Raw genomic sequence first — 24,286 nt, forward strand, 5'->3', positions numbered from 1 at the left:
AGATAAATAACTATGAAAATTACTTTTAAGAACTTTGGCCTGCCAGCAGTAGAGACGGCCTAGGAGAGGGGCAGCAGCAAACCACTTATCCTAGCCTCAAGGGGAGACAAAAATCATCATACAGATTAGATTTCTGGCAGATCTTATAATGAGAATATATTTTAACTTTCTGAGCAAAATTGCAGTATAAGGTCAAACTAAATTGAATTAATTTGTTTCTTGATAAAACGGTTTCTTACTTAAATTAAGGCTGTCTTTTGCCTTGTCATTGTTGCTGTTTGGGTTTATTCAAAGATGAATGAGTAAAGAGGAAAAAATATAATTTAAGGAATGCTTTTTTCCCAGAGAGGGATTAAATTCTCCTTTTTAATTTTTGTTTGGTTTTTTTGTTTGTTTGTTTTTGTTTTCAATATGTCACCCCTTTAGCGAAAGTATGAGCTCGAGTGTTCCAATTTTAAAGAAAAATTAGGTGTAAAGCTTCCACATGAATGAATTTTCCTTTTCGGAAGTTACCTGCCATGTGAGACCAGAGCTCACATGCCTTGTGGAGAAGGGATTCTCTTCCTCAGGACAGGGGGGGTTCCTCCCCTGGCCTCCTGTGCTGCGCACTGTGCCAAGCGGCCGGCCATGCAGGCAGCATCCATCGCTCTGGCTCAGCCTTTCAGAGGTTTTTACCAGCCAGGGCACTAGGGGCTGTTTTTCAGAAGCCACCTCCATGCTCAGCTCCCCGTGCCCAGCTGAGAGCCCACAGGGGGCTCCCGGAGCAAGAGGCCATCTTGGGAGAGTTTGCCAAGTGGGGCTGTCTTAGGTGCCAAGCTGGTTTACTTGGTAACAGGGAGGTACAGTGGGGTTTGGTTATACATTGTACATAGAAGGATTTTTTGTTCTCTCTCAATGTGAATGCTTGTCAAATTAATGAATGCCCTCTCATCCAAATAAAATTAGTGCATTAAAGTTGTTGTTTACCACATCTGAATTTGATGAAAAAATTAGAAACAAGTCAGTTCTGATTTTCTTGTTCGGTTTACACAACTGCAGCAAAAAAGCATCATATGTAAGAGGTTTTCTTCAAAGATGCTGTATTCCAGGTCTAGTGAAAGTGCAGAGCTGGTACTGTTTTATTGTATGCTCAGTGCCTCTTGTTCCCCCGAACAGCAGAAAGAGAAGCGAACCTTGGGCATTTGTGTAGTTGCATGGGTGGAGCCATTCTGAGGCCTCATGGGCACAGCTTTCACTGGTCAAAATGATATGCCTGTAGCGGATGGGCATGCTGTGCTTTCAGAACAACTAATATTTGCTTGTCTTCAGCAACTTTTAAAAGAAATGCTGTTTTTTTAGAGTTGTACTGCAGAAATACATAATTTAGAGAAGCAAAGCAAGCAGCTAATAGTGGAATTGTCAAGTTGCTCTGGTCAGGATGCAACAGCCTTGATCAGTTGCAGGGTCTTTCCTCCAGCTTGTAGCGTGCATGTTTGCGTTTGTTTTATCTCAAGACATAAGGAATGAAGATACATCTATAGCTTCTAAGCCAGCTATGTCAATCCTCTTCTTCAGGGTCGATGTTCGAGGGAAAACTGCAAATATCTTCACCCACCACCCCACTTAAAAACGCAGCTGGAGATCAATGGACGCAATAACCTGATTCAGCAGAAGAACATGGCCATGCTGGCCCAGCAGATGCAGCTTGCCAATGCCATGATGCCTGGTGCCCCACTGCAGCCTGTGGTATGTGTTGCTTTTTGGCTTCTATCAGTGAGCACAGTGAGTTCTAGTTGAAGCAAGTTGTTAGCAGATGTGCTTGTCTGCCTGTGAAATCCCACAAATGTCAGTAACTAGTGAAGAAATCAATATAATGAAATGCTGGTCTGTATGTCTTTGTACTGCTTAGTTCTCCCTTGCCTGAATTAATATTAATTTAATTAATAGTCTTTTGTTAATTTAATTCTCATTGAAACTTATTTCTTAAAATTAGGAAAGTGAGCAATCTGTGTGGGACTTTTGTAAATAGATGTTTCATTTGCAGTTTCATGCACTCTAGGAAATTCCTGGGTTTGAGAAGATTCCCACTGGATGTTTTCCATTCACTCAGGGGAACCTTCTCAGGGAATTACTTGCTGGAATTTGACTTTGGTTTTTACAGCACGTTGTCAGGGTGGCAGAAAGCTTGCTCTGAGTGACGTATGATGCATGTCAGTCTGACTTGTAGGATCAACAGCTTAGGCTTGGCAGGAAGAAGGAGAAGCACAGATAATCATATTTTCTACAGAAAGACAAGGGATGGGGTAATGAGAGTCTATCAGAAATCTCTTGTCTGGTCACAGTAAAATGTGGTCACAGATTACATTTTATCTGTTTCTCTTGTATCATAGTAAGGAGGCACAGTGCAGTGTTCCATGAAGTCGAATGCTGTGGCTGAAGTTCTTGCTCTGCAGTAATCCCTCGTTTCAGCAAATACAGAGATGATTGGCATCAACCCACTGTGCACGTACGCCTTTGGGAACTGAACATCCTGTGCCAGATCCCTCTCTAATGCAATCCAGAGAGGTCATTGAGCTAACCTATGGATAAATTTGGCCCTTGTGATATAAATTTCTAGCTCAGACATTAGAGGGTACTGACTAATGTATGAGCAAGACTGACGCTGATTAATGCATGAGGAAGGCTGGTATCTTCTACATAAAAAGGCAAACAATGCTCCCCTGGCAGAAGCTCTCCCTTTCATAAAACGGCAGCAAAGGGAAAAATAAGTTCCACATACATATATATAAAATATATCTTCATTAGTATTTTTCTGACAGTTATTTTATTTCTTTCTTTCTGGCAAAGGTAGAATTTAGGGAGATCTATTTATCTCTGTATACCTTCCATTAGAAAACCTATATTCACTCTGTTAGGTGAGTTCTTCAACTTTTATTTCCAAAAACATAGTGACAATTAATGCTTCTCAAAATATAGCTAAATCCTTTAAAAAATCATCTCAGCAGAAAGCACTCTCATGGTTATTTGACCCCACGTTTTGTGGGTCTACAGAATACCACTAAATATTTTGTATCTTATTTGATTCAGTTAATGTAACTATTATTCTCCCACAGAGCTTTATGCCTTGGCTGTTTCAAGAAACACTGTATGTGGGAGAGAAAAGCAGAAAATGTTGTAGGATTGTCACATTAAATTGGCTTTAGTACCTGTTAGCCCAGTGTGAGACAATGCTCCATTTTCTTTTCCTCTCTTCTGATAAAACTGTGTCACCCAGGCAAGGAGAGGATCTGAGGCAGCATCAGCGCACAGACACTACAGGCTGTGGCACTGCAGTGCTCCTTGGGACACCCTGGCACTGTGCTGCACAGGCAGTTCCTTGCCTCCCGTCTTGCAGGAGAAACGGGGCTGCCTGTGGGCTGTTGCCCACTGCTGCTGGCTTTCAGATCAGGAACCAAATTAAGCGTCTGTACAGCTAGACAGCTCAAAAACAGGCTGCACTTTACGTGCTTCAACTCCAGAGCAACCTCAGAATTATTTTTCAGTTTCAGCAGCTCAAAGCAGACGTGTACACATGCCACAATTTTATTTTTATTTCCTGATCCGAGTACAGTGACACAGGATTAGTGCCAGTAAATTCATATTTGGGACTATGAGACAACTAAAGTCAAAATGCAGCCAACACTAGGAACCATTGCTTAAAATATTCTTCTCTGTTAACCTGCTTGGTTGTTTGTTTCATGAATTGTAACCAAATGTGGCTCTCTCAGGTTTATACAAAACAGCGTGTAGGCACACACCAACACGTGGGTAAACATGCAAAAAAGCACTAATGCAGTCCTTTAGATTAATGTTCCTTTTAATATAGAAGGGATTAGCATGAGGACATTTAAATCATATTTCAGTTCTCCTTTATGGTACTATGCTCACACTGTCCCTAACAAGCAAAATTTAAGCCAGTGTGGTAAGTGCAGCACAACCCTTCCATTTGCAGCTGGGTGATTCTGTGTGCCTTGCTGGAGGTCAGGCACTGCAGGCTGTTTTCAGAATTGAGTCTCATTCGGTACAAGGATTCATAGAAAGGCCCACTGGCTGCCACAGCAATAGTGTTTCCAAATGGATGTCATCTTACTAATTTGGTTGTAAAATTACTTTATTTCTTAGAGCAGTTGAAACAGATGTTATTTCAGGGTGTTGTGGGAAGTGATTTATATCATTCCATCCTACAATGCTTCAGTCAGTTTGTTTTGTTTTACTAAACCCAATACCCTATGCTTTAATAAAAGTGAAGTAACTTAATGAGAGACTCTGTTTTGGTAAGCAAATCAGGAGGATCCTTTCACTCATATTTCTGTTTGATAAATGTTTTCATTATCTTAGTTGCAAGTAATGTCTATGGACTTTTCCCATCTTTCCTTTTTAGTTCACTCTTTCATCTGTTTTTAGCTGGCACTTGAGGAAGGGGGTTTCTGACAGTGAGTGGGGTTTTCATGAGCTGCAGAGCTGTTAGGCAGGCATGGGTTTCTGCAGAGCACTGGTGCGCAAGAGGCAATCTGCTGCATGCTGCAGCTGCATACCTGTAGCAGAGCAAGGTCGCAGCCTTTCCTGCAGGTGTGTTTGTAACTCACAGCTGTAGGTTGTCAGTGTTTCTGTGTATGTGGTGCACTCTTGTGCTTTCCTTGGTGGGGCAGGTGCTCTGTAGATGACTGTTAAAGATGTGTTAAATGAGTCCAGCTCCTTCCCTGCAGGCAGCTGGTCCCTCTGGGCCAGCAAGCTGAAGTGCTGGCATAAAGCCTGTCTGTCTATCTAGGGAGGAGCCATGGCTCCACTGTGCTGCAGAGGCTGATTCATAAGGTACCCCCATGTCTCCTTCCCAGTCAATAGACTGTTAGCAAGCAGTGTCAGACCCGTGGAGGTCAGACCTGCTAGTGATGTTGATGTTAGTTGTGCACAGGCAATTTTACAGCAGAATTATTCAGTAGAGGAGACAACGTGGATTAGGGGTCATCTGGCAGCACAGACCTGCATCCAAGGTTGTGTCCTCCTTCACCTTTGTACTCTCTGCTAATCTCAGGAGCTGCTTTTTTGAGCAGTTTTGCAAGAGGCACAGCATAGCAGGACCCAGACTGCAAGTCCACTAAGTAATTCTGTGGTTTGGTTGTGGTGATAGAGAAACAGTACCTCTGCCTCTAGAGATGGGAAGTGAAAGTTCACTGGAAAACAAGTCAGCAGTAAAGAGCAGAGATGGGCCCAGCAGTACTGATGGAGCTGAATCCCTCCCCTATCTCTCCTTTCCTGTGTCACATTGAGGGCCCAGTTCTGACCAGTTTGCAGTTACAGGCAGGGGATCCCAAGCTGACCCTCAGCTGATGCTCTTGGTTGTCAGGGCCGTGCTTAGGGTGACCCTTATGGTAGAGTCCTGCTCTTCCACGTCCCATAGCCACCCAAGCCTTGAGTCGGTGCTGAAGCAGTCAGGTAGCTTTGTGCCCTGGAAGAGTCCTGCCACTGAGAAGCAGTTGTGTGCTGCCCAGGATCCACCACTTCATGGCCTCTTTCAGCCAGCAGCTCTGAGTATGGGCCAGTACAGCTGTAGTACAGGTTTTTATCTTCTAATTTACATGTGTACAGCACATTGCAAAATGTCGACGAGTTTCAGTATAATACAAAGTGGTTCTGATAAAATATGCTATTATTTTGCAGTGGTTGTAAGATTAAAGACCACACGATATTTATATTAGTATGAAATTATCTCAGTAGAAAATAAATGGGGTAGTCTTTTATTTACAGAGAGTATATTGGGCTGTAATCAAACATGGATATCTCTTAAGTTACACAATAATAGACTGGTTTGTAGTTTTATTTTTAGTGTTCATTATTACATAGCTGATAGCACAGCAATGAAAAGTACAGTTAATAGTGTACTTGAGAGTAATATTTGAAGCAAAATCCACATGGATGAAGAACCATAAACATTAAAGAAATTATTGCCATTCGTACAACTTTGACTCTTTTTTTAATTCAGTAATCTCTCTTTGGGTTTTTGTCCAGTGTTTCAAATGGACTTGTTCCTTGCTTCCAAACAGTTCAGTCATTTCCTCAGGAATACAAAAACATGTGGTGTGCTGTGTTGTCTGGCTTAAATAGATATAAAACAGAGAAAGAGAGTTGCGTTAACTCTGAAGTTGTTTTTCCCTCTAAAATTTAGTTTGGAAGAAGAGTCTAAATGCCTTGAGTAACTTTTATTTAGATACTAAACACTCCAGACTAAATTTTATTTGGCAATTGCAGTGGTAGTGCAGTGCCTTTGCATTCAGTGGGACAGAAGAGTTATTTAATCTTTACTGCAGTGTAACAGCTCCACATTCGGTCTTCCTGCATTATTTAGTCTTCTATATCAGTTATCTTCACAATATGTGATAGCCTTCAAGGGCATCTGACTCTTTTCTGAAACAAGCAAACAAAAAAAAAAAAAATAATAGTATTTGCATGCTCTCTGGCTTAATGGTTTAGTCTAAATAAAGCATATCCTTGATGCAATGTATTTCTTTCTGAATATCTGCATGCTCAATTTTGTAAAGCTAAATGATTGTGGTCGTCTGGTCTTGTTCCTGTATTAAACCTCTGTAATTTCTCAATCAGTGCTGGCTGTCATCAGGGTCAGAAACCTATTTATCTGTGTCTAAAGCTAAGTGTGGTGTGACAGCCTGTCAGGGCTCTTGTGCAGATGCCTTTCTCCCTGAGAGCGGATGTTTATACACATTTTGGACGTCTCCCCCTGAGAGCCTCAGGCTTTCTCCTGTGGCCAGGAGTGCTTGTTTATGGTGGCATTGCTCAAGTGCAGATCAAATTAGTTTGCTTCATGAGCAGCTATGCATTGGGAGCATGCAAGGGAAGCTTGGATAGGAGAACCAGCAGAGGCTGGCAGGGGATGCTTGTCCTTGTGGTCTTGCTCGTGTGTGACATTTGCGTGGGTGTTCTTCATGTCCTGCAAACATGGCAAAGTTTTTTTTCCCATCAGTAGCAGAAATTCACCACAGTTGTGCCCAAGATGATAGCCAAAAAGTTCTTACATTGACAACATGGCAAGTATAAATATTTGAAATGTGTTTCTTCTTTTATTTGATTGCAGCCGATGTTTTCTGTTACACCGAGCTTAGCCACCAACGCATCAGCCGCCTTCAACCCCTATCTGGGGCCTGTCTCCCCAGGTCTGGTCCCAGCGGAGATCCTGCCCACTGCCCCAATGCTGGTGACAGGGAACCCTGGTGTCCCGGTTCCTGCCGCTGCTGCCGCTGCTGCCCAAAAGCTAATGAGGACAGACAGGCTGGAGGTAGGAGCCAATATGTGTAACTCACTCTCACAAGTTGTATCATTTATTATGTCTCCTAGATATAAAATACTTTTTGTGTAAAAGAAAATAATGCAGGTTTTACTTCAGCTGATAATACCGAATCTCAGTAACAGGTAAGGATGGGAAGTGACTGAGTGATTGTACAGTAAGTTAATGCTTGTGTTTCTGCTTCTGACCCTCCACTACAGAATGAAATGGAAATACTGAGCCTTTTTAGGAATAGCCGTGGCAGCAGCAAGAGCACCTCAAAACTGTGTTAACATATGCCCAGAAGGTGTTAATGTATGCAATGGGGGGAGTCCATGGGTATGGGTACTGAGCACCAGGGGCAGTGTAAAGGCAAAGCTTCAGCTGCCTGGGTAAAAGATGACTTCCAGCCTCTCTCTTAAGGTTCTCTCTGGACAGATGGTGCTGGCACTCCCCTGCTGGCCTCCCACACCCAGCTTATCATCCTTGCTACAGCCCTGACAAATGTTAGTGCTCTCTAGCTGGTGCTCTCCCGTGCCCTCAATCTTACTTATCTGAAAGGCCTGACAGTGTTTTCGGCACCTTATCGGGGCTCCCACAGCATGGGTGGTGAGCCAGTGACATGCCACCAGCTGCCACGTGCTTGGGGCACGCCTGCAAGCACAGCCTGTGTGTGGGCACATACAGCCCTGGTAAGGTCCAGTGGTTAAAAGGCAGTGATGGGAGAAGCTGAGCACATGGGCTGATCCACTGTCCCCCTGCTTGGTTGTTGGACATGGCGATGTGTTAAGGCATGCACTGACTACAGGAGATCAGCTTTGACTGGCAGTGGAGAGAGATGAGTGTTGCTGTGACCCATCCCTGCAGCCCCAGCCTTCATGTTCTGCCCTCAGCCCCCACCTCAGTGGCCTGTGCTCAGCACCAGTTTTTCTGTAGCATTGGTGCAGCAGCAGGTTGCAGAGTTCCTTGCAACATCTCTGCATGGGAAGGGTGTGAAGGCTTGAGAGTGCAGGGGTGGATGGGTTGTTCTGCTCTTGGTTATGGTCCCTGAACTCAGGGAGCATGATGGGAGGAGTGAGAAGGATCTCTGTTTCACAGCACATCTAGTTGTAATTGTAATGCTTTTCTTTCTGCCCATGTATCTGCATTAACGGGGATTAACTCCCCTTAGAAGGAAAACTAATTCCGTTTTCTTAGTTACATTTTTTGACTGATAAGCTGCTGCTCAGAACGCTGTGAGTTGGGAGGAGCGTGGAGAGTCATCTGGCAGCAAGCATTTCCTGCTGCCACTGTCACTATTCTGAGACTTCATGTCACCACAGGTTCCCCTTCTGTGGGATCACATCACTTCCCTTTTTAGAGATGTTTTCTCCAAGGAAAGTGTTCCCCAAAGCATGGTCAGGTTACAGGAAAGGCAGCCACACTTTGCTGAGAGCTAATGCATGGGTGGCTGTTTGGAATCACCAAGGGATGTTTTTCCTTTGAGGACGCTATTTCACAATGGATACCTTCCAGAAGTGGATTAAAACTGAAATGCAATTAGATAAATTCATAAATCATGCTAGATTTGGAAATCGGTACTGAGAGAGGATACCAGTGGCAGGAAGCCCTTTGGTTCACAACACCGTGGTCAGCTGCTGTGTTTGATTGTGCTTCCACCTCTGTAGAGGCTGTGGTGCCGGTCAGTGGTGTTGGGGACATGTAGGCTCAAAACCTTTCTGTTGCTAAGCAAGAGCAGGGCATACCTGAAGTCCCTGAGTACCAGCTCTGCTTGTGGCTGGGAAAGCAAGGTACATCCTTGGGAGCCCAAGAGGGAGTGCGCGGGGGCACCTCTTCATGTAGTGCCTCCAGGGCAGACTGTGACCAAAGTGCACAGGGAGCTAATGAAATCTGGGACTTCATATGCAGGATTTGGTCCTCTGGATGCTTGTTTTCTCTTTATATAGCTATTTAGCGAAGTGATACACTACTGAGCCAAACTCCTCTGCACGAGAGGGAGTTGTGAGAGTCTTACTCTCACAAAACACCCAGGGCACAGTCTACAGTAAAAAATGTTTTATCGATTAGAAAACCAGCAGAACCATCTGATACCAGTAGAATTAAAAAACAAAACAAAACAAAACAAAACTGTGTGGTTTTGCTTTGAATTTCCATGGAAAAGAGGATGATGGCCTTAGAAATTCCTGAAAAAAAAAAAAAATAAAAAGCAGAGACTTTGAGTGCCTCTTTTGTCACCTTTCCTGGTGAAATGGCACTGTGCAAGGACTCCTCCGGGAGCAGACTTCATTTGCTGCAGGAATTGCTGTCGTGCAGAAAGAAACGTCCCTGCGTTCTGGCTGCGCTCCTGCAGGGCAGCACCCTACACCAGGGGGAGCCCGCGGCAGCGGTGGGAAGGCAGCACCAGTCCTCGTGGGCTTGGCTCATGGGCAGGGCACTTATTTCTCAGCCACGTTCTCCAAGTAAGGACCCAGCTCATAAGGACCCAGCAGCCTTTTCTGTGGTAGTTGCTTTTATCTTGATTGGTTCCACTCGTAGGAGTTGAATTTGTCCTTCCTAATAGGGCCCTTCCCTTGGCTCTGCTCTAGCCATTGCACCATGTAGATAACTTTAGAGAAATCCAGCTTCTGTTGCCCTTTAAGCTGCTTAAGTTTTTATTTTGGCTGGGATCAGAAGCACATCACAGAATCATGGAATGAATCACACCCAGGTTGACCCACCAACTCTGCAATTCCACACTATAATACTTTCTTCTAAAATCAGTATCTGTTGTGGGGAGAGGGTGTCTTTTCTTCTTCCTTTTTTCCTTCAGCAAATGCAGTTCAAGTAGTGAAATATATAGGTGAGAAAATAATTTGCTACTGCTTGCCAGTATTGGTCATTTGATCTGGAGTATCCAAATTTAGTATAAAAATACCAAGTAAGTACATCATTTCTATTCACAGCAAAACATCTTAATGGACTTTCTAGATTATGGAAATGCAGAACTGATTGAGAGATTTTGCATATTCTGTTTGTTACCTCTCAGAGAAGCCAGCGTGTGTCCACCTGCTCTTTAAGTTAGGATATTGCTGTTGGTATTGTAATTTGTTATGACACGATTAAGAGAGCTTTATAAGGCTTAGCTTGCTCTCCCTTGGAATGAACTGTCCTTCAGCAAAATAACCACTGTGATGTTAGCATCTAATCTTGGAATATGATTTGTTCTGCTTAGAATTTTAAATATTTATTTTCAAGAATTATGGACTGGCATAAAGTAAGTTAGCACACGTGTTCTGGGATACTGAATCAGACTGTTCCACAATCAAAGCTCTCAATACATGTACCTGGGATTTTAAGAAAAGCAGGCAGACAACACAAATCTGTCTGGCAGTGTGCCTGGTCTCCTGAATTAATATGAATATTCATAAGATAAAGTCAGTGACTGTTACTAGCAGTAGGATTGATTTCATACGTATTTGGACTGTGTTGTCTGTACAGATAGCATGCAGATGTTTGGGTGTCCAGTGCGTTCAGCCACTCCCATAAGGAATCTGGATCTCAGGGTGGAAATTTCATGGGTTGAGGCCTTTCCTACAGCTTTCCTCACACTCCTCTCCTGCCAGAAATATCTTGAACAAAAGCGTGGCTCTTTTAGTGAACTAGAAGAAAAGCAAGGATAGGGAAATGAGAGAGAAAGTAATTGCCTAAACACTTTACTTAAAACACATGTGTTTATATTTAAATGCCATGATTGTCTATTAGAAGTGTTCAGGAGTCAAAAACTACCACAACCAAGCTGCTGTTTCCTGCTTATTTCATATATACCGTTTTTTTTTTTCCAGAAGGAAGCAGCTTAGAAGTGCCTGGAGATTTTTAGAACTTGGGTAATGAGAAAATCTGACCTAGTGGTGCTATTTGCTTGAGTGTTTGGAACATATGGGTTAACAATATGCCCATTTTGATAAATCCTCTTCAATGCAGAGGAGAGAGGAGGGATGAGTTACCCTGGAAGTGCAGGGATCTCAGCTCTGTTGTCCGTGTCCCTCTGACCAAAGCTCTGTCCAGCTTCTGGGTGAGCAGTGCAGGACCTCTGCCATAGGTGTGGTGACACAGCGGTGGGCTCCTTACCAGTGTGGGCAGCTTAAATCCGAGCAGGGCAGTCAGAATAAACACAGACCAGAGTTAGAACAAGTTAAGCAAATTGCAACAAATCAGTAAGATTGTGGCACTAACTCAGCATTTTTGCCAACAGGCCAGAGACCCACAGGTGCCTCTTCTGTTTATGTTTCTGAAGATACTAAGTTGAAAATTATGATAGTAATTACAGGGCTGTTAATAAATAATTAAATAAAAGTTCTCCAGATCTGAAAGACCAGGCAAGATGCCATACTTCTGTGCCTCTCTCTGCTCAAGCAGATGAGTGAAATACTGCTGCATGCCCATGGCAAAAAATACCACCGTTTTCAGTGATTGGTTTTAAATAAGGATTGGAAACATTGGTTGAATTCTTGGTTACTGTCACAGTGGTTGAAAAGCCATTGCTGGTCACACTCATTAGAAGGACTGCCAGTATTATGGTTTGTGTCTGACTGCTGTAAACTATTGTTCAGAGATCTGCTTAGGAACACTGAGAGCAAGCCATTCATCACCTTATCTCAGCTACTGCATGACAGCTCTGTGAAAATTTGCTCTGGACATGACAAAGATTATCTCTGCCTAACTATTTCAGCTTTCTGGTCATTCTTTGTTTTTTAACTATGGTAAAATTAGCTCACACAGCAGATACCAGAAGAATTGTGATTCTGATGGCTTAAAAAGGCACCACATTCTTCCCAGTCACTGAATTGGCTCATCTGGCTCTGCTGCAAATACACACCTAGAGTCTTTGTCACTGCATGGAAAAAAGCTATAAATAAGGTCATGCTGGAATGACACTGGACGAATTGATGTTTCCTGTGAAGGGGTTCACAAATGGCATTGTTCTTGTCCTTTTGGGATGTCGTTTCATGATTTTTAGGTGATGGACAGCTGGTACTTTAAGCAGCGCAGGGGTTAAAAAGCAGCTAGAGCACTAGCATGGATGGAAACCAAGTAACAACCAAATTTGGTTTGTTGCAGGGATCAAAGCCAGGGTTCTTGAGGAAATACTGATGATCCAAGCTCATGGGCACCCACCTTGAAAAGGAAATTCCATCTACTAAAGTGGTTTTATTTTTACACAAACTTACTTGCTTTTGTCCCCTTCTGTTTCCTATAGCCTTTGGAAAACTAAAATGACAAATGCATTTTTGTTTGTGGTTGTGAAGAGCTGACCATGAAAGGAACACACATTTTTTCAAATGCAGGGTTTGCAAGGTGTGTGAAGAGGGAGCTGCTGTTTGTCGCACAGGGGATGAGAGCTGTGTCTGCGCTGCTGGTGGTGGCCGCAGGTCTGGGAGGGCTCTGTGCTGTTTCAGGCCGGCCTGGAGTCCCTGTACCAGCAGAAGCGGCGCTGCAGGGGATCCCTCCAGCCGAGCAGGTTTCTTGGTGCCATTTCTGACTCCTTCAGCGTTGTTCGGCTGCTATCACGCGGCGGTCTTTTCCACTACGGCCCAGCTTCCCGCTGATCCGCAGGGCAACTGCCGGTCAGCCTGGGCGAGGCAGCCACCACCACTACGGGTTTTGGATTGCCCTCTTGTGGCACACTTCTGAATGGTGGCAGGCGGTGCTGTACTCCACATCCGGTGGGTGCAGCTCACTCTGGCGCGGGCACAAAGCGCCTGTCTGGTGGGGCTGCTCGGGAACAGCCAGGCAGTCCTCCTTCCAGCACCTCTGGCCAGTCATTTTAACTGTTGCGTTGAGTTAGTCACAGCCAGGTCACGGTGGAGTTTGACCAGTCTCTGAGAGCTAGCCACAGCATGTTTCTTCAGAAAACAGGAAAAAACTGGTGGGCATCTAGGTGCGAGCCAAAATAGAACCTGCTCTGTGGTTGGCTCTTAATCCTGGTGCGTTTTGATGCTTCAACATCAGAACTGGCTTTAGAGCAGTGTCTGCTGCCAGAGAGCCAAGCCCACCATCCTACCACTGCTGTGTTCTATGGTGAGACAGACACTCGTTCTTACAGCACTCTCACAGATGTTCAGAAATCCTAACTCTGCTTCAAGCTGTGCCTGCAACACCCATCACCCAGGTTAAGGAACTTTCTGTCCTGGTGTCACAGGTATGTCGAGAGTACCAGCGTGGCAACTGCAACAGGGGAGAAAATGACTGCCGGTTCGCTCACCCTGCCGACAGCGCAATGATTGACACCAACGATAACACAGTCACTGTCTGCATGGATTACATCAAAGGGAGATGCTCACGGGAAAAGTGCAAATACTTCCACCCTCCTGCACACCTGCAAGCCAAGATCAAGGCTGCCCAGTACCAGGTTAATCAAGCTGCAGCTGCCCAGGCAGCAGCGACTGCAGCTGCCATGGTAAGTTTGGAAAACACCCCTGGAATTGAAGTATGTTGATGAGAGACAATAACTGATGTGTAATAACTGTTCTTGCTGGAGGGGGATGCGTGTGCTCGGGGTCCTAGCCACTACTTGGTGCAATGAGCTTTCTCAGCATGTGGTGCCAGATCTGCTCTTAAGTAGTTTCAGATCGTTAAGGTGTTTCACTAATTTTGCCTGCTGATGTACAGAGTATCTATATGTACATATATGTGTGCATACATGTGTGCGTGTCTGTACGTGTGTGTGTGCATATATGTATATATAGTTTATTGTATGTTTGTGTGGGTAGATGTGTATCTATCTAGTTGCACGGATAGATAAACCCTGTATTTCAGTTACCGTAAGTCCATGTCTGTAGAGACTTAGTTTGAAGTCAACCTTATTGTGTTAATGCTGTTCATAGCCCACTTCCCTGTCCCCTACCCGAGGACTGTCAGCAGCTCTCGCCAGGCACTAGAGCAAACCTCCTAGTCTTAGCAACCAAATGTTGAACTGTTCAGGGACTGGTGTCCTAGTGAGGAGAGGACAGCACCCTGAGGAGGGCCCTGGAGGCACACTGTCCTGGCTGTGCTCAGCCCATGGGGGTGTGGGAAGAGGAGCACAGCAGGCGTGCTGGGGCACGGTGGCCAGGGGGAGCAGGAGCAGCGGTGCGAGGCGGTGGCTGCGGGCTCCCGGAAGGCACTCCACTGCCAGCCAGCGAGGGTGGTGACCGGTTGTGGGGAGCCCCATCTGTGCTCCTGCGTATCCCTGAGCGCCCCGCGCCTCACCCGCCTGCCCGCGCGGGGCCGCCTGCCGGCCCCCCGTGCATGCCTAGTCTTGTTACCGTTGTACACGGCATCCGGTGATTTGTTTTTATTTGTTTTTTCTCACCTACCCAAATGCACTGCTGCCCCCATGATGCACCTCTGCTTGCTGTTTATGTTAATGCGCTTGACCCCACTGGCCATTGCCATCATGTGCTCGCTGCCTGCTAATTAAGACTCAGTCGGCTGTCAAATCACTGAAGCGACCCCTCGAGGCAACCTTTGACCTGGTACTATGACCTTTCACCTTTTAGCTTGGCATGTAGCTGTATCGTAGAGTCGAGTTTGGGGTTAATGTGTAGAAACGGAATATCCCGCTTTCCCTCCCTTACCCCTGGCCAGAGGCGAGGGGCGGCCAGGCTGGACCAGGCCCCAGAGCAGGGCTCCAGACCCCACCGCCCCTGCGCTCCACTGGCCCGCTCCCGTTCCCTTCCCTCCCCTCCCATCCCCCTGTCCGTCCGTCTGTCCATCCCGTCCCATCCCGTCCCCCCCCCCCAAGGGTGCCATGCGGGTGACTGTGGCACAGGGCCAGCCACGGGCGCAGGGTGCGTTGGCATGGCTTCGCGGCGCTGTGGCGCGGAGGTGGCCTGGGGGTGCCGGCATGCGGTGCGCGCTCTGCATGCCCGGGCAGGCGCTAGGGCCCGGGGAGTGGGTAGTCGCCAGCGGCCCTGCCATCTGCTCCGGACGGTGACTATTAACATTGCTTCTACGTGTTGATCCTCATGGAGCTAGCAGTGCTGCTTCCCCCTACCCCAATAGCCTTGCTCCTGACCAAAACCCTGAAGCTTTACAGTAGCATAATATTTACGCCAGTTCCTATAATGTATGGCTCCGACACATTACCTGTGCCGCTGTAATGGTAGGCTAAAGTAGTGCTCCCTTGTAAAGCTTTTACCTTGCCTTTTATTTGGTAGTTAAGTCTGCTATGCTGCTTGCTTGCTCATGGATAAACATGGTGCTGCCTGTTTTTTTGCCTTCTACTGATATTTCTTTTTTCCTTTCTCTCTTCCTTTTCCTCTCCCTCCTGTCCTCCTCCACCCCCACCCTCCCCCTTTTTTTCTTCTTTTTTTTACTGGACTTTATTTTTATACCCATCCACCATTCAGGGAATTCCTCAAGCTGTACTTCCCCCATTACCAAAGAGGCCTGCGCTTGAAAAAACCAATGGTGCCACCGCAGTCTTTAACACTGGTATTTTCCAATACCAGCAAGCTCTTGCCAACATGCAGTTACAGCAGCATACAGCCTTCCTCCCACCAGGTAAGTGCTTCTTATTTGCCTTTTTCTGGGGAGGGAGAAATGTGAATTCTGGAAAAAAATACACTAGGAAATAACCGTTTGTTCCTGGTGGCAAATGCATAGAGGTATTTGTGCGTGCAGCAGCCACTGGTGCCGGAGTGAGCTTTGCGGTGCCAGTGAGCCACTGGCCAAGGAGGTGCTGACTGCAGGAAGGCTGGCTTCTCTCTGCTTCTCTTGAAAGCTGGGTGGGTGTTTTCCAGTCTAACATAAAAATCAGCATCATCTTCTGTCATCCCAAATCAAAATGTGAAATCTTCTGTCTTGTTCCTCTTTCCCTCAATTAACTTCTCTTCGTTACACATCTCTCAAGTTGTTGTATTTGTTTCTCTTTGCTGTAAGACCCCTTTGCCTTTGTGTGCTTAGCAACAGTTGTTCTCAGTCACACACTTGGAAGTTTTGATTTTAATTACAGCGCAGTGATCATAAAAGGCACAGGCAGGCAGTCTCACACGTAGGCCGATCATGAACCTACACAGAAATCAAGGTTCAGGCCTCTACCACAAAAGCCCCAGGGCTAATTTTGGATTAAGCAGAGCCAAGGTGCACCTGTTCTTATTCAAGAGTGATCAAATCTACACTTGTCTCAGTGTAAAAAGAATTGATGCCTCTACTACTTATATAAACAAAAGTCCCTTGAGAGGACAAGTGACGGGACTCGGAATGTATGTTTTGGTTCTGCAAACAGCACTTCATGAACAGTTGTGTTACTAGTATGCCATGTGAATGTATACCTGTATTAACACAGATGAGTTAGTTTTTCACTATGAACCCACATTAAAACAGCACTATCATTCTAGAAGGTATGCAGAGGATTTCTGATAGGTCTGTACTCAGAAAATCAGAAAGGGTCTGTGAGGACAGCCCTTTGTAATGCAGACTAGTTGAGGGGAGAAAAGAAAATACAGCTATTCAGTCTTTACAAAGAATACTTACATATTTTATCCTAAACATTTTTGGCATGTATGTTCCCAGGAATTCAGTATAATGCCTTTTACCATTCTTTTTTGATCTCCCATACAACTCACAGGTGTAATTTAAATGTCACAGAAGTCAGTTGCTTGATGTAGTAGCTTGATTTTAATAGCTTACTACCTCTGAAATCTATTAGTTAAAAGCCTATTGCAAAGCTTGTTTGAGTCAATAGAAAGACTGATTAAGTTTTAGATCAAATCTCTAGCCCACATTCTAAAATTCGTATAAAAACATGCGCAATCAGAGTCCTTCCTGTAAATATTAAACATTTGTTTTGGCAAAGCATAACTGATGTAATTAGCAAACCATTAAATTTTCCAGCTTCCATTAAATCAGTGAGGGGCTGGATCATTTCTGAAAGTACTCAAGCTGATTTGAATCACACTCTTTGAACTTAGAAGCTGTCATTATGGTTCATGTGCCTCAGAGCTCACTTGCACTACATAATTGACCATGGTCTTTGACGTTGTCACTTACACACTGCTTACCTCAGCCCTTCCTCTAGCAAATCTCTACTGAAACCTACAGGAGTTTGCGCAGTGGTTCCTGAGGAGTCATTTGACCTTTCTGGACCACTGAAGTTCAGTATACGTTAAACAAGAAAAGCAGAGGATTTTTTGTGTGAGCTACATTCTCTTTTTATATTTTTCAGACAGCAGCAGTTTGAGCTTCCCAGTAATAATAATAATGTGACATTTTTCAGGTTCAGACACCCAAAGTGTAATTACTCATATGCGTTCTTACACTGCTTCAGCTGCGGTGTATGAAAATGCAGGAGATCTGAGTGCAGGACACTTGTAGAACCTACACAGTGTCAGTGTGTCCCCTGTGTAGGATCAGTATGTACCTCTGTGGGGGATCTTGGCAGGACCTTCCTCTCTGCAGGGCACTTCACTTTTAATCTTTCACCCTTGAGAGTTTTCCACTCATGGTCCAGACAAACCCATATACCTCTTCAGAATTGTAAGGCGGAATTCTGGCTGCCTGGATGCAAGGGCATGTGAAAGCAAATAAAAGGATCATCTGTGCCAGGGGATAGACATAACCACTCCAACACACTTTAAATGATTATATGCTCTTATATACTCATCTCACTGCTCTTGAATAAAGCTCTCTCTTTACATGGCTCCCCTCTTGAGGTCTCCCAGAAACCTTGACTGCTGGAAATTGTCTCCAGACTGAGAGGGAAGTCTGAAAGGCGTTGCAAGAAAGAACAGGGAACACTTGTGGTGTTGGCTAGTTGAAATAAGTGGAGTTAGTCTGCCAAATGAGGAGGCTTTGCATGACTTAGTAGATGTTCGCAGCTGGTTTTGGTACTTTGGACCTGACTGCTGACTCCTGACACCTTGACAGATGTGTGGGTAAATGTTTTGCTGTGGGGCTATAAACTTGCAGAGAACCCATTATTTGGCATTCACTACTTCCACACATTTGTCCTGCAGTAACTGTGAACTGGCTAAGGGTATGTTTATATGTGCTGATGGAGAACTCCTGTGGGCAACAAGATAAAATTCTTGCCATGGTGCTTCTTACGACCCTGTGCCTCAGCTCACTGTCTCCTCAGCTGTGTATATACAGCTGTTCTCAGCCTGTGCATGTCAACTGAGCAGCCAGGCAGTCTTTGAGAAGCATAATCCTCCAGAAGAAAGTGGTCAGTTTTACAGTTTACAGGAGCTGTTGTCACAATGCACCTGCAAGGGGCAGAATTGTATCAGGGCAGCTGAACTGTGGAGCCAGGCTGGAAGGGCTTCAGCCACCTCTGCCGTTAAGATAACGCATTGCACTTTCATGCAGTTACTCCAGCCTCAGCACCAGAGAACTTACTCATGGCTGGGACTCAGTGCACAGATAGTTTCCTAAAGTGGTGTTTATGTGAGCACCTTCATCCATGAGGCTTCTGTCTCTGTGTAAAACCACTGCTCTCCTTCAAGATGTTAGGAAGGGAAAAATAAGGCACAGCTGTTCACCTTGACAGGAGCGCTTATGCTTTCTATGGTGATATTTCTAATTAGGATTTAATGTATTGGACTGAAAAAATAGACTGAGGGGAATAATAGGAGGAAGTAAAGCTCCAGCAAACATAGAATATTTATAAAAATAGCTTTATGCTACTGTAGAAATAGTCTGGTTGTGAAGTTATGATCAGTTAACTGAGAACATCCTTGAATTAAAATTCTGCCTTGTGCTGAAAAACTAGGGAACATTCGAAACTGTACATTTATTATTCATGTGTTCTCATTAGTCAGTCAAAGCTTCTGAAGTCAAAATGAATATTAAGGTCATAGCAAAACTTATTTTTATTTCAGGTAAGAGGGTCATACAGCATTATGTCTTCATATTTGCAAGTTATTGCACCCTAGCTAGTATTTTCATTTCTGCCTGTGTTCATTTGCTTCAATTCCTTTCAATTTCCCTGTGTGCACTGGTTATAATGTTAATGGTGACAACTCAAGACTAGAATTTCTAGCTGAAAAGCTTTACAGTGATATTTCAGAGCCATTATTAATATCTAACTTGTCTTTAATGTGTAGACATAATAATGCATGGAATGATGCAGTATTCCAGATCTAAAAAGTATGTACATTATAAATAGGGCACTTCAGCACAGAGACAGAACTCAAGGGTTCCTCTCTGTAACCTTATTAACACCATAGAGATGTCATAATAGGGGCTAAGAAAGCAGTTTTACATACTGTTCATACTTGATAAACAAATTTTGCTTCATTTTTTAATCTTGCAAGTAATTCCATTGACTTCAGCCATGATTTGTGCATGAGGAAGTCAAAAAAGCTACCCTTCTTTTAATCTTTCTTCATGAATATTTTTAGTATCTTCCATGAAGGAGAGACAGAAGAGTAATTAAGAAAACATAATTAGGAAACATGCTCTTTTCTTTGTGGCCTTACATATACAGTGATGACAGTGAATAACCTTGTCCCAAGCAGTAACTACATGGACTGACTTTTTCCCTGCTTAGTTAAATGCTCCTGAGATTGTGCAAGCCACTAAAATGCTTGGCACCAGCTAAAATGACTTCCTGTCCCCCATTTATGTCATGTAATGTCAAGGAAGCAGCATTGCCATGGCTCCCATTGGCAGTCTTCTAGAATTTGTTTCCATTTCCACTGCAGACTCTGGGATTTTAGATTTTATTTCAGCTTCTGCTGTGCCAGGCATAATTAGTAGTGTTAATAAATGTTATTATTAAATAAAAAGTGAATTGTATATTAAAAAATTATATCCTGAAATATGAGTATATATTTTTCTATCATATTGGAAGCAAAAATATAAGGTTCTGAGTTCAGTCTGGTGGAAAGCATTTTGCCGTTTAAAGTAAACAGAATTACCAACTTAGTGACATATAAAAGATGATACCATAATGTTTCTAAAACAACCATACTGCTGTTGGCTCTGGTTGCAGGGCAGAAATCACCAGGTGCTGCCCCTTGAGTTATTTTTGTGTAGCCTATAGGGAGTTGCAGGTTGTGAGCCTAGACACCAGCAGTTTAAAATACCTCCCATAATCATAGAGTCATAGAATAGTTAGGGTTGAAAAGGACCTTAAGATTATCTGCTTCCAATAACGTAGGAACAAATGCTGAACAAGTGTCTTAGGTGCTGCCCTGAGATGCGCAGGAGACATTAGCTATTCCGTCGCTCCTCTGACCTGTGTATTAAGCACATAGATGCAGGGGACAGCCAGCATCATTTCCACTGCGCCAGCAGTTCACAGGGGTTGTACAGATACAACCAAGGCTCTGCTAAGACCAAAAGAGGTTTAAAATAAAGCTAAAGAAACTTTTCCTGGCCATGCTAATCCTCCATGGTACTACAAAGGCAAACAAAATAAACCAGCACACAGTTCAATGAGCTCCTTCTCCTTCACTGAAGACTAGTTGGAATGGATCACTGTGCTATTGTATGGTTTGATTGTGCTGACAGTTACATGCCACTGTTCCCATAATAACAATTTTTCTTCTTTGTTCAAATGAAATTTCTAATTACACGTGTGATGGGTTGTTTTAATTCTTTTCCCTTTCCAAATCCACCTTCCTTCAATGCATGATGGGCAGGCTCAATATTGTGCATGACACCCGCTACAAGTGTTGGTAGGTGCCAGCTTTGTTTCTTGATTATCTTAAACCTGTGGTGCAGCTCACAGACCCTCAAAATCCACTGCTAGATTTTAACTTATAGCTCTCGTGCCGATCCACCTCCCTTAGCCTCTGCCCTAACACCTGTCAATTAAATGCAGTTGTTTTGATTTAATTGACATGGACACGTAGATGTTGTTAATTTTGTAGAGCAGTTTTTTGAATTGCACATTGTTCTTTGGTGGATTTTGATTGGACTATGAGTTCCAGTGTTTAGAAACTATCTTGTGTTATATAAAGACTGTATCTTACTATAGCCACATACTGTCCTTCAACAAGATTAATTTTTGTTTGCAGTAAATACTTGGGTTGAATTTTTTAAAGACAAAAATTTGTAAATACAAGGGCATAAGAATTCTTCTGTTGATTTTTGTATTGAAATAGTTAATCTTGTTTATATCAATTTTCTTGATTTGATGGTAACAAGCATTTTCCCCTTTTTTTCTCTTTCATTTCCCACCCCTCTTTCTCCCTGGAATGTTGTCCTGCTTTGCACTGTGATTGCATGTCACACGCTGGCAATGATGTCTCGGGCTTTTTGCTGTGATAAATACCATGCTCAATTCTCCTACCACATGTCGCTCTGGTTCCCATACTGCTACACTCTTCTGTATGTTTGCTTATATGATTTTCCTTCCGAAAGTTCCCATGGTGCACGGTGCTACGCCAGCCACTGTGTCTGCAGCAACAACATCTGCCACAAGTGTTCCCTTCGCTGCAACAGCCACAGCCAACCAGGTTTGCTAATTTACAGCTTTTCCTTACAGACAACTTGAAATTTTTGCTTTTAATGAGCATGGGGGTTTTGATTTTACCTCTTGTTGGCCTACACATTCTCTCTAAGATCTGCAGCACAGCTTAATAAGCCTTTATCCATGCTCAAAAGGTGCTGCAGTTCCATTTCTGATGCTAAAAATAATTGATAATAGGGTTTCTGACTCAATCTTAACATTTATGGGCCATGCTGCTTATTTCTGCTCTCAGAGATGTAAAGAGAAAGGGATGATACATGGAACCCATTATTTATTTCTATTTCTGTGAAGCCGACAGTTCCTTTTAGTACAGAACTCCAGTGAAAGCCAGTAAAAACTCTGTGCAGAGGGGTTGCAGGATCACACTTTTAACCATCTGAATTTAGCAGTCTGAACATGTTCTGACTCTCCTCTTCCAAGAACCAAACAAAACGTTTGATCGAGGGCCACACAGAAACTTCTTTTTAAACCTTTGTTTCAGTTTGCAGTTCTGCTTGGAAATGGCAGACTTCCGTTCAGAAAATGTCCATTAAAGCCTGGGTTTATTTCTAAATAGTTACCCCAGTTGTTGCCATGTTTAGATGTATTTCAGGAATAAATGAATAAGGTTTTATTAAGTAAGTGATTAAAAGTCCTCCCAGAAAAGCCAGAAGAGTTGCTCCAGAGATGAGCTGCAAGGCCAGAGGAGCTGCAGTCCCCATACACACCAGCTGGAGCTGTGCCTGGGAACAGAACGTGGCCTGTTGTTTTTCTCTGGCTGGGTTGTCAAAAATGCAGATTTCTGTAGTACATCTGGCTGAAACAGTAAAAGCTTTTTAAAGACCCTCTATTTCTCTTATAAAAACAAATATTTTTTTTTTAGATTTACTAGGGAATTAGAATTGCTGATGTCATGAAGGCATCAGTTCTGGTCTAATATTTAGGTATTACTCTCTACTCAGTGGGAATCACTTTTAGAAAAGGGAACTAAATGTTTTCTTCAGCATTTTGCAGGCATGTTTCTGTGTGTGTAATTCTGGACATGTCAGTTTTTAAGGCAGGCTTACTTGACACACTCAGCTTCCTTAGTCATTAGCGCTAACTCCTTAAACAATTCCAAATCCTACGGGAAAGCTGTTGGGTGTGCATCACAGCTGGACATTGGGCAGCAGTGCATGTGCCCATGTGCACATGCCCCTCTGTGCTTGGAGTGGATAACACCAGCAGCCCTGGCCTAACTGCAGCACACAGAGCGCTGCACTGCTGCTGAGGGTGCTGCATGCTGCAGGCTCCCGCAGGATTAAGCCCAGAATCTTTGGCTTCGAGCCTCTCCACCTTTGCCTGTTGAGCAATCCCAGTTTGTACAATGCCCAGCTGTACATTCTTTGGTAACCTGTCTGCTTACTGATCTCTCAGTAGTTTATTACGCCATACAGTTAGTTGAAGTGTGTCTCTGTTTCCTTTGTAAGTCCAGGGAGTTGTAAGAACAAGCCAAGCCACAGGAAAATATCATTATTTTTTTAAATAATCTCTGTCTAAATAGCCATGCATTTTCCCAAATAAATTACAGGGCAACTTTCTGTTGTAGAATCAGACCATTTCATGCATATCCTCCCTGGAGCCTCATAACATACCTAGTACAGTACTGCAGCCAAACCTCAATATATACATATATAACAAATATATGTATATACTCTGTGAGCAATGCTGAAGTTATTTAATGTGACACGATGCAATGTGCATGCATGCCAAAAGTCTTAAGATCTGGCCCTTCATCTTCATTGACTGGTGTTGAAGGTCCTTGGTATGTTTCGACAGCCCTATCCCTGATGCTTCTACACAGTTGGGTGCAAGAGCCTGTCCTGCAGCAGTAGAAAAAAATGGTATGAGAAGCTTCATTATGCTTGAAGCACATTTCTGTTTGAGGTGGCAATGTTGTAGGGTTGTGTGGAGCTGCTAGGGGAGGAGAGGGCACAAGGAGTGGAATAACCGACACCAAGACCTGTAAATGATTTAGTTAAGAAGAAACCTCCCCATTCACTTTCTCATGCAGATTAACAGGTCTCCCTCAGTATCCATCAGGAAAGTCTTTTCAAGTGCAACAGCCATTTGTGATTGTACAAATGAATTTTGTGCCAAAGCCCCAACATGTTTCCCTGTACATGGGTGCATCTATTGCTCCCTCCAGCCAGATGTGGTCCTGTCTGTACTACAGGGTTCCTCATGGTTCCTCCAGCACCTGCACACCTTAGTGCTGGCCCTTCTCAAGGACCTGGCCCCAAGGGCTTGTTCTTGATTCCCCCCATGGGGCTGCACAGGTGGGACGTAAGGCTCCTGTGTAGAACAGAAGTTTGTACTGCTGGTAATCTACTCTGATTTTAATACTTTTTTAACGGGAAACTGAGTTGATGGGGCACTTCAGGAGAGCCACATCCTGAATTCTTGCTTATGCAGATGAACATTTTGAGAATTGTTTCACTGCTTTGGGGAGTCTTAGCTTTTCACCTGACCCAACATGATGCCCATGGCGGCAGTGGGCAGCTCTTCTTGACAGCGGATTTTCACCAGCCATG

General features: G+C 44.0%; 1 protein-coding gene across 12 annotated transcripts in view; it reads left to right on the plus strand.

The window, feature by feature from the left end:
* MBNL1 (muscleblind like splicing regulator 1) overlaps positions 1 to 24,286 on the plus strand; it is a 103,138-nt gene that overhangs the window by 73,377 nt on the left and 5,475 nt on the right. For 7 of the 12 annotated variants that reach the window (XM_061371581.1, XM_061371569.1, XM_061371579.1 and 4 more), the window contains 7 exons: positions 1,555 to 1,725; positions 7,106 to 7,306; positions 13,473 to 13,730; positions 14,734 to 14,787; positions 15,664 to 15,817; positions 20,902 to 20,937; positions 21,626 to 21,720. In XM_061371581.1, the coding sequence (XP_061227565.1) occupies positions 1,657 to 1,725; positions 7,106 to 7,306; positions 13,473 to 13,730; positions 14,734 to 14,787; positions 15,664 to 15,817; positions 20,902 to 20,937; positions 21,626 to 21,720 (867 nt within the window). In that variant the 5' untranslated portion in view covers positions 1,555 to 1,656. The remainder of the gene's footprint in view (positions 1 to 1,554; positions 1,726 to 7,105; positions 7,307 to 13,472; positions 13,731 to 14,733; positions 14,788 to 15,663; positions 15,818 to 20,901; positions 20,938 to 21,625; positions 21,721 to 24,286) is intronic. The other 5 variants (XM_061371572.1, XM_061371574.1, XM_061371576.1 and 2 more) reach the window with 5 other exon arrangements.

The sequence above is a fragment of the Neopsephotus bourkii genome, unplaced genomic scaffold (genome assembly GCF_033783945.1).
Source record: "Neopsephotus bourkii isolate Nb327-2 ecotype Australia unplaced genomic scaffold, CSIRO-AGI_Nbou_v1 NB_1574, whole genome shotgun sequence".
In the NCBI taxonomy this organism is placed as follows: domain Eukaryota; kingdom Metazoa; phylum Chordata; class Aves; order Psittaciformes; family Psittacidae; genus Neopsephotus; species Neopsephotus bourkii.